Below are 16,160 nucleotides of genomic sequence, written 5' to 3'. Positions count from 1 at the left end.
GTGTGAGCACAGTGAGCTGTGCCCATCCAGGGGAAGGGTGGGGCACTGGGAAAGAGAGGGCAGATCCAGCTGCAGAAGGAAATACACCTGGCTCACCCCACAGATAAGCAAAGAGCAACAAGTGCTGCTAAATTCTGATGGAGTGAGAGCATACAAATGCAAAACCACCAGAAAATACAAGAGCAATTCTGCCAGGCTCAGTGGTCTAAACCCTGCTGCAGGATCAGCACAACTTCCACCACCTCCACTTCTAGAAGGAGGATGACTGGATCTGGGAGCTTGCTCTCTGGAACAGCAAAACTCAGCTACACCTTTCAGCTTTACCAGACTGCAATACAACAGAGGAGTGGAAAGACTTTAAAAGGGAGGAGAAAGATTTCTTTGGCTAGAGGCAAGTTCAGGGATGAAATGCCATCCATCCCTGGTATCCAGAGGCAAAGCTGTGCTGGAAGCACACAGCAGCTGAGTGCCTACCTGCGGGCTTTGCCGTAGTTCGCCGTGTCGTTCGCCTGTTCCCTGTACCGGCAGATGTCCCCCAGGCAGATCATGCACCTCTGGGCACTGATCAGGGCATATTTCACCTGCAAAAGAGCAGCCATGGGCCACCTGAGACACAGCCCTGACTCACCTGCAGACCCAGCGAGCCCACAGGGGTTGTACAGAGCCAAGAGGAGGTCAGTGACACACTGAAGGTCTCACAAAAGGGCAGCAGAATGAAATGACAAGGCTCCATTGCACGGGTTCAGCATTTGTAAGGGCAAGCCAATCCCCAGAACACCTCCTCCCTGACACAATACCCCATCTCTCTCCAGAAGGGGGGTTTGTTCAGTCCATGACCAATTTGAGGACAGCTGTTAAATAAACACATCTCTCTGGGAATGGAGCTGGACTAAAATATCCCTTCCCAGCTGTCCCTTGCACCTGCACTCACAGCTCAGGACAACATGTCAGGGAGGCAGCACAACTGCCAGCTTTCCCTCATTATTCTGGATTCCACAGGCAGAAAAAAGACATGTTCAGTATCTCAGGAAAGTGCCTTTGGACACTTCTTTCCTTTATTAGCTCTGCCTACAGAGCTGGTACAAAACAAGTTCTTTGCAAAGGAAGCTAAGAAATATTACTGCACCAGAGTGCAGAGTTCTCCAGCAGCCGAGAAAGATTCCCTGCAAACACACTGGCTCTGTCTGAAGTACAGCTGCCTGCCCCTTGGCCAGGGCAGCACACTGAGTGCAGCACCTTGCACCAGGATGAGGTGTCTCCAGGAGGAAGCCAACCTACCATTTTCCTGAGAGGTTTACTGCGGATGGCCATCCCATCCATGTAGTCCTCGAGCTTGAATTGGTAGGACACCTGCAGCTTCTGGAGGAGGCCATCAAAAAAAGAAGAGCCCTGCAAAACACACGCACACAGACTTGGATGTTATGATCTTTCTAATGAAAAGCACAAAGTCACCACACTAGCTCTGCCACATGCAAGAAAGGAGCTCCATCTCTCTGAGGTTTGGGCTGTTTCTCTCCAGAACACAACAAGGATGTTGGGGGATCTCCAGCCTCAGAGGTTTTTAAGACTGAGCTACACAAAATCAGGACTAACTTGATTTAGTGCTTAACAAGTCCTGTTTTGAGGAGGAGGGTGGACTAAAGGCCTCCAGCAGCTCCTTTTCTCACCCTAATTCTTTAGAAGGTATCTTCTCAGGTCTGTCAGCCTACCTGGTACAAAGACTAAACTGAGCTGCAGTTTTATACAATGACTTCCAAGTAAATTTGGTGAAGTTGGCACAAACACCTCCAGGAATGCTTTTGTTTAGCTCCACTTCAGGGCATTCATTTCATTTTAGCTTAAATCAATTTCTAATTAAGACAAACACACCAAAACAAACCTGTTTTAAATTGTAACAGATGTCTACCTCGACCTACACTTGCCCCACTAAACCATAATGTGTCTGAGTGTTCTCTTTGCATAAGGATGACCTAAGCCACATGGAGACTTGAATAAGATAAAGATGACCAGCTGCCCCATTACACGATCCCCTTCTAGAAACCAGTCAATCCCACCCAAAGGTTTAGTGGAATCTGGGGATATTTCTCTCTTCTTACCTCATCTAGAAGCAAGAGCAGTTTGTTCCGAATTTCTTGGGCATTTTCCCCCTGAGGGTCCTTGAGGAGCTGCCGGAATTTCTCAATCACCTGATAAAAAGCATTTTTCCACAGCAACTGGTCCACGTTCTGGGTGTCAGAGAACTCGATATCCATCAGGATGCAGCGTTCATAGAGCTGCAGCATCTCAACCCTAGAGCAAAACACAGTCAGGGAGGGGTCAATGCAACAGCAACTGCCCAGGAACACAGGGAACACGTGCTGAACCACCTGCTGCTCACATCCAGCTGCCAGCAGCACTCAGTGCTTCCACACACATCCCCCAGGGAGCTGCTGCAATCTAACACCCTCCCTGCTCCAACAGGAGAAATCCAAAAGGAGCATCTCCCTTGTACAGGTGAATCTGAATGGATCAAGGCTTGGCAAAGAGCAAGGCACATGTGTCTCCTGATCCAACACAAGAACACACACGCTGCCAGGCTCTGCTGCTTCTGAGCACAAGGTCTGGGCCAGGAACCAGAGTGCAAAGAAGCACAGGGCAACAGAGATCTTGCCATTAAAATGATCCTCCCCACCTCTTCCACACAACCAAAACACACAGAAGAGACACAGACCCTGCTTCCTCAAAAATGAACGAGTTGGGAGCAATGGAAATAAAGCCTGTGAGTCCCAGAAATCACATTCCCCTTGTCAGCTGCCTACAGCCCTGCCTGGATGCTGGAGCAGAATTCCTCCCCCAAATTTAATAAAATAGCTGCAGGCTAGGAACAGCTCTGAAACACGTGGAACAAATTGATGGCAAAGGGGATCCTCAGCTGTTCCTGCCTTATTCCTTATTATCTTTCAAGTCCTACAGAAACAGTAGGAGAGCGTGGATGGTAAAGCTCGGAGTGAAGCTGGATGGTAACGCCTGGAAGAGCCTGCCAGGGTAAGAGAAGGATGCTGGTGGGATCCTGCACAGAGCCAGGATGGGCTGCCTGGCCCCACACAGTCCCCAGACCCTGCAAACACACCTGGACAGCACAAACACCAAAGGAAATGGACATTTCTGCAGATGGATGTCAGGTAGGGGTCCCCACACAGCTGGCAGCAGGCACTTGGACACAGGCAGGACACAAAGGACACTGCCAGCAAGGACAGGGTCAACTGTGCCCGCATTCCCAGGGCAGGGTGGGCTTCCACAGGCCACAGCAGCTCTCCACAGTGTTTCCTCTCCCTCCACACAACAGCTCTGGGTGACTTCAACACCTCAAGGAAGACCTGAAACCTCTAGTGCTGCTTCAATCACAGACATATCCCAGCACGTGCTCTACAGAGCAAGTGCCCAAAACACAGAACAAGTCCTGAAATGAGCTCACTTGCTGGATTTGCTGCCAGCTCTGAAAATCAGCCTCCAGAGAAGCCCTGCAGACACAGAGGTCACAGATAAACGTGAAAGATGCCAAGCAGGAACTTGTCACAGCCATGTTAACCCCCCCCCAGAGCAACTTCTCTCCTGACAGACTGGCATCACCGGGCTAGTCCTCCTGGAGTGTCACCACGCTGAGTGGCATCAAGAGCAAAACTACCCTGGAAAGGCACTGCCACCAACAGCCCCAGGAACACACAGAATGCTCCCTGAGCACACACTAAGGACAGGTAAGAAAGCAGAAGTCTGACAACAAACACTGAGAGCACTGGAACTGAGAAACACCAGCTCCAGCAAGAGCCAGAAGAGCCAAAAATCTGCAGCAGGTGCTTGTCTTGCTCCTCTGCATCCCTGCAAGGCATTCACTGAGCACAAGAAGCCACACCTTAGCTCCCAGCCCAGGGAAATGACATCCATCCTCACCCACAGCTTCCTCCCACCACCCACACACCATTGGCACACTGCAAACAGACCCAGCACACCAAAAACCGGCAACCCAGTGCCACATCTCCCAACCACTGAGACACGGACATCCCCAAGGAGACACCATTCTCCTGTATTTCACCCTGGAAATGACTCATTCCCCCTCTGGAGCCCACCCACGAACCTCAGCTGGGCCATCTTCTCCAGCCCCTCTGGACTGATGCGGTCTCTGGACAGGAGGTTGCTGAGCTGCTGCTCCTGGTTGCCAGCCTCACGCAGGAGTTTGCTGAGCTCCTGCTGCTGCATGTTCCTCATCTGCTGCTCCATCTCGGGGCTCAGAGGAGTGGGAGAGAGTGGGCCACACAGGTACTGCCCTGCCTGGCCAGGGTAGCCGGGGTAATAGGCTCCTGGGTACACCCCATTGGTTGGACCCATAGGATACTGCAGGGAGTATCCACCATAGGGATACTGGGGGCCTTGCCCAGAGGCACGAGGGTAATAATAGGGGTTGTCAGAGTTCTGGAATTTATAGTAGGAGGGCTGGGCCTGGCGGGCTTCCCCCCAGGAGGTGGGGCTCACTTCATCATCCGTGTCTAGGAAGTGAAGCTGAGCAGTCTGGCTCTTGAGGGCAGGTTTTTGGTCCGGGTTGTTTGGGTCCCACAGCCGGCGGGCAGTGCCACCTCGGCCCCGGCTCCGGGGGCCTTTGCTGCCAGCCCCACCCAGCAGGAGCCTGGGGCCAGGGTGAGTGGCTTCAGGGACACCCACTGAGCTGGCAGAGAGGTCCGTGTTGGCAGGCAGGAACAGAATCCCACGGCCCTTCCCTTGGGGCTCCCTGCTCTGGCTCCTCGCCTCTGAAACCTCTAAGTCTTTTGGGGACTTTTTTTTATCTGTATCTGCCAGGCTGACATCCCTGTTCATGGTCCTACTGACAAATTTGACTCGAAAGGGTCCCTTGACTTCCCTGCCATTGCTGCTCCATTCGTTCTCACTCCTGGAAGCTCGGCTCTGCTCCGAATGCCTTCTCCTGTCCGAATTCCTGCTGGAGACGTACACCTCTGCCTCATCGATCCTGTCGTCGTCCAAGGAGTCAGTGGAGGACACAGAGAGCTGTTTCCTAGGACGTACCCTTTCCCTGGCACGCTCCTGCCTCCTCTCCACCCCATCCACCAGCAGGGCCCCATCCGTGCTGTTGTTGCTCCCAGCTGAGCTGGTGCTGCAGGTGCGGTAGCGGCTCCGCCGCTTGTCTGTGCGGGAATAGCGCTTGGTGGAGCCCAGCTTCCCCGGCAGCACCTCATCCCCCGTCCTCCTCACCCTGTCACCTCGCTCTGCTCGTCTCCCTTTATCCCCCCTGGCAGCTTTCACTGCTTCCCCTGCCTGGCTCCCCTCTCTATCCTCCTTGCTCGATTTAATTTTCCTGTTGCTTTCTCTACCAGCGCCTTTCTCGGTCTCTTCATCTCCCTCCACTCTCAGCTGCTCCATCCTCCCGGTGATTTCCTCTCCGGCCGACAGCAGGGAGGGTTCTTTAGCAGTGGAGTACAGGCGTTTTCCAGGCTGGTAGATCTGCTGGTCCGGTTTCTTGGTTCTCCTGGGGGTTTTTGGACACCATTCATCCACGACAGGCTGCTTGGATGAGTTTTCCTGGCTTTGCAGGCTGCCTTTGGTCTCTGTTTCTTCCTTTTCCTGTGAAGGACCATTCTGCTTGGGGCCATCACTTTTGTTCCAGTCCTCCACAGCTGGAGATCCCACTCCCACAGAGTCTTTGTCCCCAGCACTCTCCTCCTTGTCCTCCTCAGCTCTGCTCCTTTCCTTCTCTGAGGCCTCTGGCTTTGGTGACACAAGTTTGCTCCTCAGTCTGGAGAGGCCGGGCTTGTAAATCTCCTGGTCTGGGCGCCTGTTGTCTTTGCGATGCCTCGGCTCCTTCACCTCCTTCATGTTTTCTGGAGAAAAACAGACACAATAAAGTTATCCCCAGAGAACAGACAGACCAAAAAATCCCATGATGAATATTCAAGTCAAGGCAAAGAGCCTGCCACCCTCAGGGAAGGTCCAGAGAGGTGTGAAAATCTATATCAATATTTACGAGAAATCACAGAATAAGAGTAGAAAACGAGAAAGTTTAACACAGCTGACCAAATCCTCGGCCTGACCCGTTTACAAATCCCATCCTGCAACAGGTTTTGCCTCAAAGCACCAACAAGGGGCAGGCAAAGCCCAACTCGAGACTTGAGCACATGCAGCAAGAGTAAAGCTGTATCCCCACCGGCTCAGCAGCTGCTGTTGGTGCAGGAGCTGCCATCCCCACCAGACCATTTGGAGTCAAAACCGCCTTTTTCCTTTGCTCACAATCCGCTAACGTTTCTCTCCTCCTCCTTTAACTGTATTTACACAGAAAGTCGTTACAGAGCCCACGCCGGACCACGCACGGTTAAACGACCCAGCAAAGCCGGGCTGTTCCCCGCTGCATCCCCCGAACTTCCTCCCCGTCAGCACCGCGCACCGGCCGCAGCCCCGAACCTCTCCCGGTACCGGGGGCTGGGCCCGAGGGGCTGCCACCGACCATCCCGGGGCAAAGCCGCTGCGCTCGCCTCGCAGCCTCCCCGTTCTCGGTGCGGTGCCGGCGGTGCGCTCTCATCCCGGACAGCCCCGTGCCGGTGCCGGTGCCGGCGGGGCGGCAGCTCTGCCCCAAGCCCTACCCCAGGCGCAGCCGGGCAGCGCGGCCGCGGGGCTGTGCGCGGCCGCGGGCCGCTGCCTCTGCGAGGAAGGGACGGCCCAGCAGCGGGTCGCGAGTGCCCCCGGCAGCCCTCACCTCGCCCGCCGCCGGCCGCGCGGGCCTGCGCCGCCACCATGTCCCGCAGCTCAGCGGCCGAGACGCGGACGCGCTCCAGCCCATCCGCCATCTTGGCTACGCCGGGGGCGGGCGGCGCCGACGGTGGCCGCGTAGGGACAAACCACCGAGGCTGCCGCGCGCAGGCGCGCACGGGACCGCGCACATGGCCGCGCACGGGACCGCGCACATGGCCGCGCACGGGACCGCGCACATGGCCGCGCCGCCGCTGGGGCTGGGTGAGGTGCGGGATGCGGAGCGGCGGCTGCGGGGCCGCATCCATCGCACCCCGCTGCTCACCTGTGCCGGGCTGGACCGCATGGCCGGCCGGAGGCTGCTCTTCAAATGCGAGCTCTTGCAGAGGACCGGGTCCTTCAAGGTGCGCGGGGATGGCGGCGCTGCGAATCCCCGGGGCAAAGATCGCTTTTTGCAAGAGGGAAACTCGCGTTCCGCCGGTCCCCAGCAGCTCCTGCCGCCCTGCACGGGTGCTGCCCGGCACTGAGGGAATGCTGTAGGGACACGGGGCCCTGTGCTGTCCTTGCAGATCCGCGGAGCCCTGAACGCCGTGCGGAGCCTGGTTGAGCACAGCGAGCGCACGGGCCGGGCGCTGCCCCGCGCTGTGGTGACACACAGCAGCGGCAACCACGGACAGGCGCTCGCCTGTGCTGCTCAGGCAGAAGGTGCACCCCCGACCTCCAGCCCAGCTCTGAGAGAAATGCAGCGCTGGTTCATCTGGAGAGGATGGAGATCCCCCTCCTGAGCCCATGCAGGAGCTGGCAGAGACGAGGCATTGCCTGCTCCTGCGGTTCAAACTGGCTGCTGTGGCTTTTAGGCTGTTGGATTTACATCCTCTCTCATCCCACAGGGATTCCTGCCTACATCGTGGTGCCCCGGACAGCCCCGCAGTGTAAGCAAGATGCCATCCGTGCCTATGGTGCCATTCTGGTGCCGTGTGACCCCAGTGACAAGGTAAGGCATAGGGGAGACCGCCCAGGGACACTGCCCAGCCGGAGTGAGAGGTGACTGCTGTGCTTTCCCTTAGTCCAGAGCTGAGACAGCATCCAGTGTAGTCCAGGAGACAGGAGGAGTCCTGGTGCACCCCAACCAGGAGCCGGCTGTGATCGCAGGGCAAGGCACCATTGCCCTGGAGGTGCTGGAGCAGGTGAGGGGAATGCACAGCCCAGCCCCTGCAGGGGCACAGCAAAAAGGGGGACACAAAGCGTCAGAAGCCCTCACACTTCCCTTCTACACAGGCACCCTATGTAAATGCAGTGGTGGTTCCTGTCGGAGGCGGAGGAATGGTTGCAGGAATAGCAGTCGCCATCAAGGTAGGCAAGAGCTTGTCCTGTGGGAAGGGCAGGACCCTCAAGGCAGGCAGCAGCTTTTAACCTTAGAAACAGAAAGGCCCTGCAGTGAAAATCTGTGGGTGCCTAGGGTCTGCATGGCAGCAGCAGCAGCAGGGTCTGCTTAGCCCCCTGCACACAGAAATGGGGGACAGGCACATACTGGTGGTCACCCAAATGGCTCCTCCTGCTCTCCCCAGGCTTTGAGGCCAGATGTGAAAGTGTTTGCTGCTGAGCCAAGCAATGTGGATGACTGTTACCAGTCCAAGGTCCGAGGGGAGCTGACCCCCAACCTCCACCCACGGGATACCATTGCAGACGCAGTAAAAACCAGCATCGGGCCCAACACATGGCCCATCATCAGGGATTTGGTTGACGATGTCCTGACAGTCTCAGAGGAAGAAATCAAGGTAAAGGCTCCCAGCTCCCTTCTCATGGTAGCTGCCAGCAGACAGCTGCCTCCATCCCTGCTCTGCCCCTCTGCTCTCACCCCAACGCACTCCCAGAGCAGCAGGAGCCCCTGTGCACCCCTGCAGCTGTGACACCCACGCTGTCTCCAGCTGGAAAAGGCTGTTGGGAGCTCTGCCCTCCCTTCCCAGAGTGCTGCAGGGATGCCCTGGAGCAGCCTGTGCTGGCTGCTGGGCTGACAGCTGCTGCCCTGTCCTGACAGCGAGCCACGTGGCTGGTGTGGGAAAGGATGAAGCTGCTGATTGAGCCAACAGCAGGCGTGGGACTGGCGGCTGTGCTCTCGGAGCAGTTCCAGGCCGTCCCCCAGGACGTGCAGAACATTTGCATCGTGCTGTGTGGGGGAAATGTGGACCTGAGATCCCTGACCTGGCTCACAGACCTCTCTGGGAAAGCAGAATGAGGATGGAGGGGCGTTTTAAGGAATGAAAACCTCACTCTGAATTTGTGCAGTGGTTTGTGTGCTACTAAAAACAGATCAAGCCCAAACGTTTGTGAGTTTTTGTGGAAGGACAAGGGAAGCTGGCATTGATCTCTGTGGGGAGCCTGGAAACAAAGCACTGCCTGTTCTCCCCTCCCCAGCTGCCTTGCTCTGGGCCAGGCCTCCAGAGAGCTGCACTCAGTCACCCTCCCCAGCTGCTACTTGGCTCTTCCTCCTCAACATCACAGGAACTGCCAGCAAACTCCTTCACACAGCAAAATCCCCACACACCCCACGTGGCAGGGCATGAGGGACTGAAACAATCCCAGTGGGCCAGGGGGTTCAGTTCAAGGGGTGCACACAGCCTCCTGGCCACCACCACGACAGAGGCACTTAGGCATTTTTGACATTTTCCATTAAAATAAATAACTATAGCTAGTACCTGAGCAGCAGCTGGCCATGCAGCTGCCCCTGTACAGACCCCAGCAGTAACACTTCCAAGGCATCAGTGCTGTCCTCACAGTGCACGGGCCAAGAACAGCATCCAGAGAGCCAAGGCACAAACTCCAGCCATGCTGGAGACTCATTCCATTTCCACCTCCCGCTCTGGCAGCGCGCTCTCACTCCTCACCCACGGCACAGGCTCCGCCACATGAGGGTCATAAGTCCATTTGGGAAAAACGCGCTTGTAGAGGTTCAGCAGCACCGTGTCCTGGGACTTGAGCTGCCCATCGAAGTGGCACTTCATGTGCCCATGGGTCCCTAGGCAGAGGGCAGAAGAGGCCATTAGCAGTCTCTCTGGCCCAGGAGGACCACACCATGCCAGCAACACAGAGATAAACACCAAATCAAACCTACCCAATGGCTCCTTGATGTGCCCTCTGCGTCCCCACTTTGTCCTCAGCTCCACGGGCTTGAACCACATCACATCCTCTGGAGATGGAAACACGAAAGGCAGGTGAGGAACAGGCTGTGCAGCACCAATATAACCACAGGGACAGAACTTCCAGAGCCCCTCCTCCACCAGGGACCAGCTGTACCTCTGTTGAAGAACATGTATCGCACGACAGCTGTCTTGGTGAAGATCTTGAAGGGGTGGCCGCTGAGCACCAGGCGCTTGATGACGATCCTGTCGGGGTCCACGGAGAGCAGGGAGCCCGTGGCAATGAGGTCATGCATTCCTGCCAGGCAGAGTCACCAATGCACCAGGGCAGGGGCCTCCATCGCCCCTTCCCCACCACAAACCCCTTCCCCAAAGGGCTGCACCCAGAGCAACCCCACAGCAGGGACAGTGATGACAGGAATGGAGAGGAGCTCATCTCAAACAGCAGGAAGGTGACAGCTTTTTCAAGTCATACTTTCTGGAGAGATGCACTTGTAAGCAGGGTATGGGGACAGTTTGTTTCCCAGACAGCACCTCCTCAGCATTGAATCAACTCACCATTGCTTCTCTGCTTGAAAAGCAGCACTGAGGCAGGAGGGAAGGTGATGGGAGCATAAACGGTCACCACCAGGGCAGCATCTGGGCGCAGGAAACGCTCCAGCTTGTGCTTATCAGCTAGGACAGAACAGCAATGATCAAGTTCAGGCCAAGAGCAGTCCTCAGAGCTGTGGGACACCTCAAGAGCTCATTCTTCCCTGTTCAACTAACACCCCTCCTCTGCTGGCACTGAGTATCTGGGAATGAAGGTGATCCTCTGGCATGGAACCTGTTCCTTGCCTGGATCAGTGAACCACCTTTCCCAAGCCATTCTTCTCTCCATGATTTAGTGCCTGCCCTGGAAGCCTCAGAGCCTAGGAGTGAGTCTTCACAAGAATCCTTCAGCCAGGTTCAGACACCATGGCTAAGACATCACAGGCTTCCTGCTCCAGAATTCCCAACCCCACTCCTGCTGTAGCCAGTCCCTGACAAACCTGAGGTGTGCTGGGAGAACAGGGGGGATGCTCGGAAGCGTCTGAACCCGCAGTGGAAGATCAGCTCCTCCTTGGCCCTCACTGGCTCGCTGTTGCCTGGATGCCGACGCACCAGGAAGTTCAACACGGACATCTGGAAGAGGCAGCACAGTGAGGGGCTGCTGGCAGGGGATGGTGGGCAGCAGAAAGCAACAGGACATTGCAGCAGAGATGAATGTCCTCAAAAAGAGGGTCCCAAAAGGCCACTGGTCTCCAGCGCCAGGCTCAGACACTTTATCCTGAATGTGGGGAGATTTTAACCCAAACCCTCTGCAGCCAGATCCTCCCCAAGACAAGCAGCCTGAAGGAACAAGGAGCTGCACATTCCTACAAGGTATCTTCCCTTTTGTTCACCTTTTGTTCGTGGGGAAGCAGCGAGAACAGGACCAGGGGTTTCCCTTCCTTGAAGCTCTCCATCACCGAGACAGGGACATTGCAGACATGAAGTGTAATGTACCAGCCCACCTGCCAAGACAGCAGCAGATGTGAATGCTTCTCTCAAAAAAAAGTGTCACAAGATGTGCCTGGATTAGGGAGGGAGTCCAGGAGAAAAGTGTCTGAACTTAGGGCTTCATGCTAAGAACCAGCTGGCTGAAAGATCCACCCAACTTATCACCTCCCTGGTAAGTCACTCCTATTGGGAGCAAAGGAACACAGCAGGGAAAGAGGTCAGCAAAAAGGAATTACCGAAGCTCCTTCAGTCTCCTCCTTCTCTATTTGCCTGAAGAGGTTCTTCCTGGTTCGGGAGAAGTCCTGGAACTGGAAGATCCTGGCATAATCCCTTGGAAGATTCTCTTTGGGGTCCCAGGGAGAAGTCCGGAAGCTTTTCAGCCCCCTGTATTTCTGGAACCTTGAGAACAGAGAGCAGGGAAGACAAATTACTTCACCAACTGAGGTGAATCCCATCCCTCACCACCACCTGTGGTCTGCAGGGTCTCACACCTTCTGGGAAGGCAAAGGGAGCAAAGCAAGCATTAGCCCTCAGGAAAGATCTTGGTGCAAGAGAGCTAAAACCAGCAGCCAAATCCCCAACCAACCTGTCTTTGCCTCAGGGCCATCATCCTCCTCCCTCCCTCTCCCAGGTCAGGACCCAGCTCTCCGTGCCAACCAGTGACTTGTCTGAAGCCTCAGAGCCAAAAAGAGTCTTCACAAGAGTCCTTCAGCCAGGTTCAGACACCACGGCTAAGACATCACAGGCTTCCTCACCAAACTAAACAGAAAGGTGTCCCAGCTCCTCTCCCAGCAAAGCATCCCATTTCTTACCTGACTCTGGCAGGCACATCCCGTGGTGTGTCCACCTCATCTGGGAACATCTCATCCATTCTCTCCTGTTTGTATCTCTCCAGCATCTGTTCATCCTCCTCCATCTTCTCGTCATACTGCTCATCCCGCAGGCACTCGGACACCGTCATGGTCTCGCTCTCCTCCTCCCCAGCTTCCTCCTCACTGCTCTCCCCCTCCTGGCACATGGCAGCACAGAGCCTGTGAGCACAGAGCTGTGCATGCAGCACTGGCACCCTGGGCGTGCTCACATTGTGGGTTTGGGACCCCAGCCCATCATTTTGGGGTCTAACAGGCCAAAGACACAATGTGCTACATGTGGGGATTTAATAGTGGAAATCCAGGCAAATCCTGACTCTGCATCATGCCCTTGCATAGACAAAGCAAGTTGGAAGGACAGAATTTTCCTAAAACATGGAATAATGGCCTGGAGATCACCTGTACTATCAGCTCTTGGAGGTACCTGAGAAACTGCCTCTTCCATCAGATCATCATCCATGTCATCATCATCATCATCGTTGTCATCTTTCTCACTGCCTTCTTCTCCATCATCCACAATCCAGGCAGCCTGGTACTTGGATGTGCCTTTGGGGACCTTCACCACCCTCCTGTCTGCCTTCAGAGAATCTGTAGGATTCCCACCAGTGGTTAGTACAGGAACAGTTCTCCTTCCCCTCAGCAATATTTATACCAGGACAGCCAAAACGAGATCTAGACCAGAATTGCTATTTTTCCAGCACAGAATTTGTCGGGACAGCCAGAATCTGTTCATTTGCCAGGCAAACCACACAGCCTGCTGGCCACCTGATGGGACTGGGGATGCAAACCATCCCAACTAAGATGTTTCTTCACAGCCACCCTGGTGACAGAAGTTTCTAACAACCCTCCTAAGAGGGACAAGGAAGAGATAGAGAACTATTGCTTCTGCTCACCCTCTGCTTCCTGCAGCTCTTCTTCAGTGGGCCACGTCTGCTCCCCTTCCATGGGATCAGGAACCACTTCTGACTGCAGAGACTCCTGCTTGCTGGGATCTGCCTTCATCAGGACCTTGACATCTTCCTCCATCTCCTCAGCACCATTTCCAGAGCCATCCTGAAGGGCAAGAGCAGAGTTCCTAGATCTGAACACACCCAACTGAAGCTTGCACTCAGTCTCAAGTGGAACTCCATGATATCGTGACGTAACTTTCACCACACACTGCAGGCACAGAACCTCAGCCCAGCAGCAGAACACAGATAAAACTCCCTTTTCCCTCTCCTTACCCACATACCCCCAGCTGCATTTTCCCCAATGAAAGTTGAGAAGCCTTGTGTCTTAAGAGGACTGGCAAAGCCCTCACCCCACACACCTGAACCTCCATGTCCTGACTCCTCTTGTGTCCTTTAACCACTCGTGGGTTCAGAGAGAGCGGGTCAGGGGGAGCATCCACCTGGCTGAGCTGGAAGTCCCCGTGCCCCACGATGTGCACCAGGCTGTTCACGTTGAGGGTCTGTCCCCGCACAAAGCCGGACACCTTCAGGGTCCCAACCAGGTGGCTGTCCTGGCTGGGCACAAACTCAGCAGCGTGGGCGAGCAGGTGAGCACGGCGATCCCGGAAAGCCAGGTGCCTCTGCTTCTGGGAGCTGAGGTGCCTCAGGAGCAGCGAGGATTCCTGCTCCGTGTTCAGTGGGAAGAGCTTGGCCTCGGGAAAACGCTTCTCAATGGATTTGGAGAGTTTCTTCCTGGCATCTATCCTCTTCTTAGGGGGCAGGTCAGTACCTCCCGGGACAGCCAGAGCTGCCAAGCAGAGAACAGAGGTCAGGATCAGATCCTAAAACTTCTGATGTCCTTTTTATGAACACAGGCAAGTACTTTGATGCCAGCAGCCCAAATGGCCAGATGTGCAACACAAGGTACAAAGGGACTTTTGTTGTTCTCAGTGGTGCCCAACAGGACAAGGAGCAGTGGCCATAAACTGAAAGAATTTCCAGCTCAAAGAATTTATTTTCACTTGCCACGGGTGAAATGTAATTACTGTGACAATAAATCTCCATTAAGCATCCCCAGAAACTCAAAACACTTCTCACCATAACTGGGGAGCCCCTGTGCAAAGAGGCAGGAGAGGCAGTGTTCCCCAGCACTGTCCCAGCCATCCACAGGGTCCAGGAGGAGCAGCAGGGAGTCAGCAACCTTGGCAAGGTCTAAGACAGTGTGAAGATCTCCTGCACCCAAAACACTTCCATCAGTGGGGCTGCCAGGAGCACCAGAACCAGAACCCAGCCAACAGCGGCGCCTCCTCACCTGCCTGGGCTGTGACAAAGCGCCAGCGCTGCTTGAGCCGGGGACAGAGGAGGGCAAAGCCCTGAGCTGTGCCCTCCTCTGCACGGACAACGCCCGAGTCGTGGCTCTGCAGCAGGCGCAGGGAGTCGTGGGCTGCAGCCCGGCTGTGCAGCAGCACCACGGCCACGAGGTGCGGGGGCCCGTCCCTGCTGCCGAGGCTGCGCTTCTCCGCCAGCACCTGGGCACAAGAGCGTCAATGCCACCCCAAAGCGACTCCTGTCCCGCCCCGGGTCAAGGGCAGATTGATTCCCCCACACCGCAACACGAGAAATGCCTCGCTTGACCCAAACGCAACCGGCCCTGGCACCCGCTCGGTTCCCCGCAAAGACCCAAAGCGATTCGGCTGCACCGCCCACACCGAGACCCCCCCCGGGCCCATCTCCAGCCCCCTCGAGTCAGAGACTCCAACTGAGCCGATCCCCCGCAAAAACCGGCCCGAGCGCGCCCCGTTTCCCCGGTGCCTCACCGCCTCTTTGCGCTGCCGGCGGAGCTGCAGTGCCTGGTGCCGCCGGTCCACCCTGTTCAGCTCGCGAAGCCGCCGGCGGGGCTGGGCCTTGACGGGGACGCGGCCTTGGAGGGGGGAAAATAACGGTCAGGCTGGCCGAGGGCGGCGGGGAGGCCGCGGGGAGCCCGTCCCGCCTCACCTCCAGCGCGGCGCTGCGAGGACCCGCTGTGCTTGCCGCCCTTATGCGCCTTGTTCTGCTGTTTGAGCGGCCCGGGCCGGTGCGCGCCCGCCGCCGCCATCACCATGCTGCCACCTCGCCGCCACCACCTCGGCGCGGCCAACGTGCGTCACTTCCGGCGCGACGGGGACGCGCGGGGGCCCCACGTGGGCAGCGAGAGGGAGGGGACGGGATGGAACCGGGACCGGGACCGGGACCGGACCCCGGGACAGGAGCCCCGGGAAAGAACAGGGGTGAGCCCCGGGGCGGGGAGCGATGAGCAGGGGGGTTGGTGGCTGTAAAGGCACTGGGCAATGAGAGGCGGGAGGCAGAGCCGTTCGTTCAGCACTTTATTGGTTGGTTCTTTGTACAGGTATTTACACAGAGAAGGGGACAGGGCTCGGCCGCGCTCCGGGAAGGGGCCTGAGGGATGAAGCGGTTTGGGAAAGGCCCTGCCGAGCCTCTGGCATCGCGCCCAGCCGCCAGGACAGGACGGCGCTGCTCCCTCCACGAAGCCTGACGGAGTGGAAACATTCCTACCGTGCCCCGGTGTCACCGCGGTGAGCTCGGTCCTGCCAGTCGCTCTCCAGCCAGGAATGTCCGTCCCTAGGCAGAGGCCTCAGCCCCAGGGGGACATCACCCCAAAGAACGCGGCAGAGCCCCTGTCCCGGCATCACTCCATCCCTCTTAGGGGTGCAGCTCTGCACGGGAGGCATCAGAGCCGTGGCACCCCAGAAATGCGCGGGTGAGCAGCGAGGTTAAACGTTCACAGGGGTGCTGCAATCGCCAGTAAAGCTGAAGCAACCCGAGGCAGAGGCAGGGCAGCTGCGTGGGAAGGGAAAAGCAGGTTCCCACAGGTTCCTGCTGCCTCTGAACTTGAGGCATCTTCCCACCTCCTCCTCCTGAGAGGAAATCAGCATGACAGCAGCAATGTGGGGTTGTCAGCTGTGAATGGTCCTGAGGGA

The 16,160-nt window shown here is 56.5% G+C and overlaps 3 protein-coding genes and 2 non-coding genes across 6 annotated transcripts in view; 1 reads left to right on the top strand and 4 right to left on the bottom strand.

Moving 5' to 3' along the window:
• The window catches only part of SMG6 (SMG6 nonsense mediated mRNA decay factor), a 104,653-nt gene extending 97,809 nt beyond the window's left edge, over positions 1-6,844 (bottom strand). For both annotated transcript variants that reach the window (XM_058854057.1, XM_058854058.1), the window contains exons 1-5: positions 6,734-6,844; positions 4,112-5,864; positions 2,097-2,289; positions 1,279-1,389; positions 475-581 (exon numbers count right to left, since the gene is read on the bottom strand). In XM_058854057.1, the coding sequence (XP_058710040.1) occupies positions 475-581; positions 1,279-1,389; positions 2,097-2,289; positions 4,112-5,864; positions 6,734-6,824 (2,255 nt within the window). In that variant the 5' untranslated portion in view covers positions 6,825-6,844. The remainder of the gene's footprint in view (positions 1-474; positions 582-1,278; positions 1,390-2,096; positions 2,290-4,111; positions 5,865-6,733) is intronic.
• An 84-nt stretch (positions 6,845-6,928) lies between these two features.
• On the top strand, positions 6,929-9,285 carry SRR (serine racemase). Its single transcript, XM_058854544.1, has 7 exons — positions 6,929-7,130; positions 7,296-7,431; positions 7,617-7,720; positions 7,794-7,913; positions 8,005-8,079; positions 8,295-8,504; positions 8,765-9,285. Exons 1-7 carry the CDS (start codon positions 6,942-6,944, stop codon positions 8,960-8,962), a joined length of 1,032 nt encoding a protein of 343 aa, XP_058710527.1. The 5' UTR covers positions 6,929-6,941; the 3' UTR covers positions 8,963-9,285.
• Positions 9,286-9,422: 137 nt separating this feature from the next.
• TSR1 (TSR1 ribosome maturation factor) lies at positions 9,423-15,312 on the bottom strand. Its single transcript, XM_058854543.1, has 15 exons — positions 15,178-15,312; positions 15,000-15,103; positions 14,495-14,711; positions 14,281-14,415; positions 13,563-13,990; positions 13,147-13,306; positions 12,678-12,841; positions 12,197-12,393; positions 11,621-11,783; positions 11,288-11,398; positions 10,895-11,027; positions 10,422-10,538; positions 10,021-10,161; positions 9,839-9,913; positions 9,423-9,742 (listed from the first exon to the last, which is right to left on the bottom strand). The coding sequence occupies exons 1-15, from the start codon at positions 15,281-15,283 to the stop codon at positions 9,564-9,566; spliced, it is 2,430 nt and encodes an 809-aa protein (XP_058710526.1). The 5' UTR covers positions 15,284-15,312; the 3' UTR covers positions 9,423-9,563.
• On the bottom strand, positions 10,755-10,847 carry LOC131587206 (small nucleolar RNA SNORD91 family). The gene has a single exon (XR_009279318.1). It is a non-coding gene; the product is annotated as a small nucleolar RNA SNORD91 family (small nucleolar RNA).
• LOC131587207 (small nucleolar RNA SNORD91 family) lies at positions 12,050-12,138 on the bottom strand. Its single transcript, XR_009279319.1, has one exon. It is a non-coding gene; the product is annotated as a small nucleolar RNA SNORD91 family (small nucleolar RNA).
• Positions 15,313-16,160: the final 848 nt, after the last annotated feature.

The sequence above is a fragment of the Poecile atricapillus genome, chromosome 21, assembly GCF_030490865.1.
Source record: "Poecile atricapillus isolate bPoeAtr1 chromosome 21, bPoeAtr1.hap1, whole genome shotgun sequence".
NCBI lineage: Eukaryota > Metazoa > Chordata > Aves > Passeriformes > Paridae > Poecile > Poecile atricapillus.
Note: the sequence above shows the minus strand (reverse complement) of the source record. Positions and strands in the feature narration are given on the sequence as shown.

Excerpts from the sequence above, each read along its gene's own strand:
- SRR (XM_058854544.1), top strand. The coding sequence starts at position 6,942 with ATGGCCGCGCACGGGACCGCGCACATGGCCGCGCCGCCGCTGGGGCTG. Across the intron at positions 7,914-8,004 it reads CCCTGGAGGTGCTGGAGCAG|GCACCCTATGTAAATGCAGT; the intron begins GTGAGGGGAATG and ends CCTTCTACACAG. Across the intron at positions 8,080-8,294 it reads GAATAGCAGTCGCCATCAAG|GCTTTGAGGCCAGATGTGAA; the intron begins GTAGGCAAGAGC and ends TGCTCTCCCCAG.
- TSR1 (XM_058854543.1), bottom strand. The coding sequence starts at position 15,283 with ATGGTGATGGCGGCGGCGGGCGCGCACCGGCCCGGGCCGCTCAAACAG. Across the intron at positions 15,104-15,177 it reads CTCGCAGCGCCGCGCTGGAG|GCCGCGTCCCCGTCAAGGCC; the intron begins GTGAGGCGGGAC and ends CCCCCCTCCAAG. Across the intron at positions 13,307-13,562 it reads GTCAGGACATGGAGGTTCAG|GATGGCTCTGGAAATGGTGC; the intron begins GTGTGTGGGGTG and ends CTTGCCCTTCAG.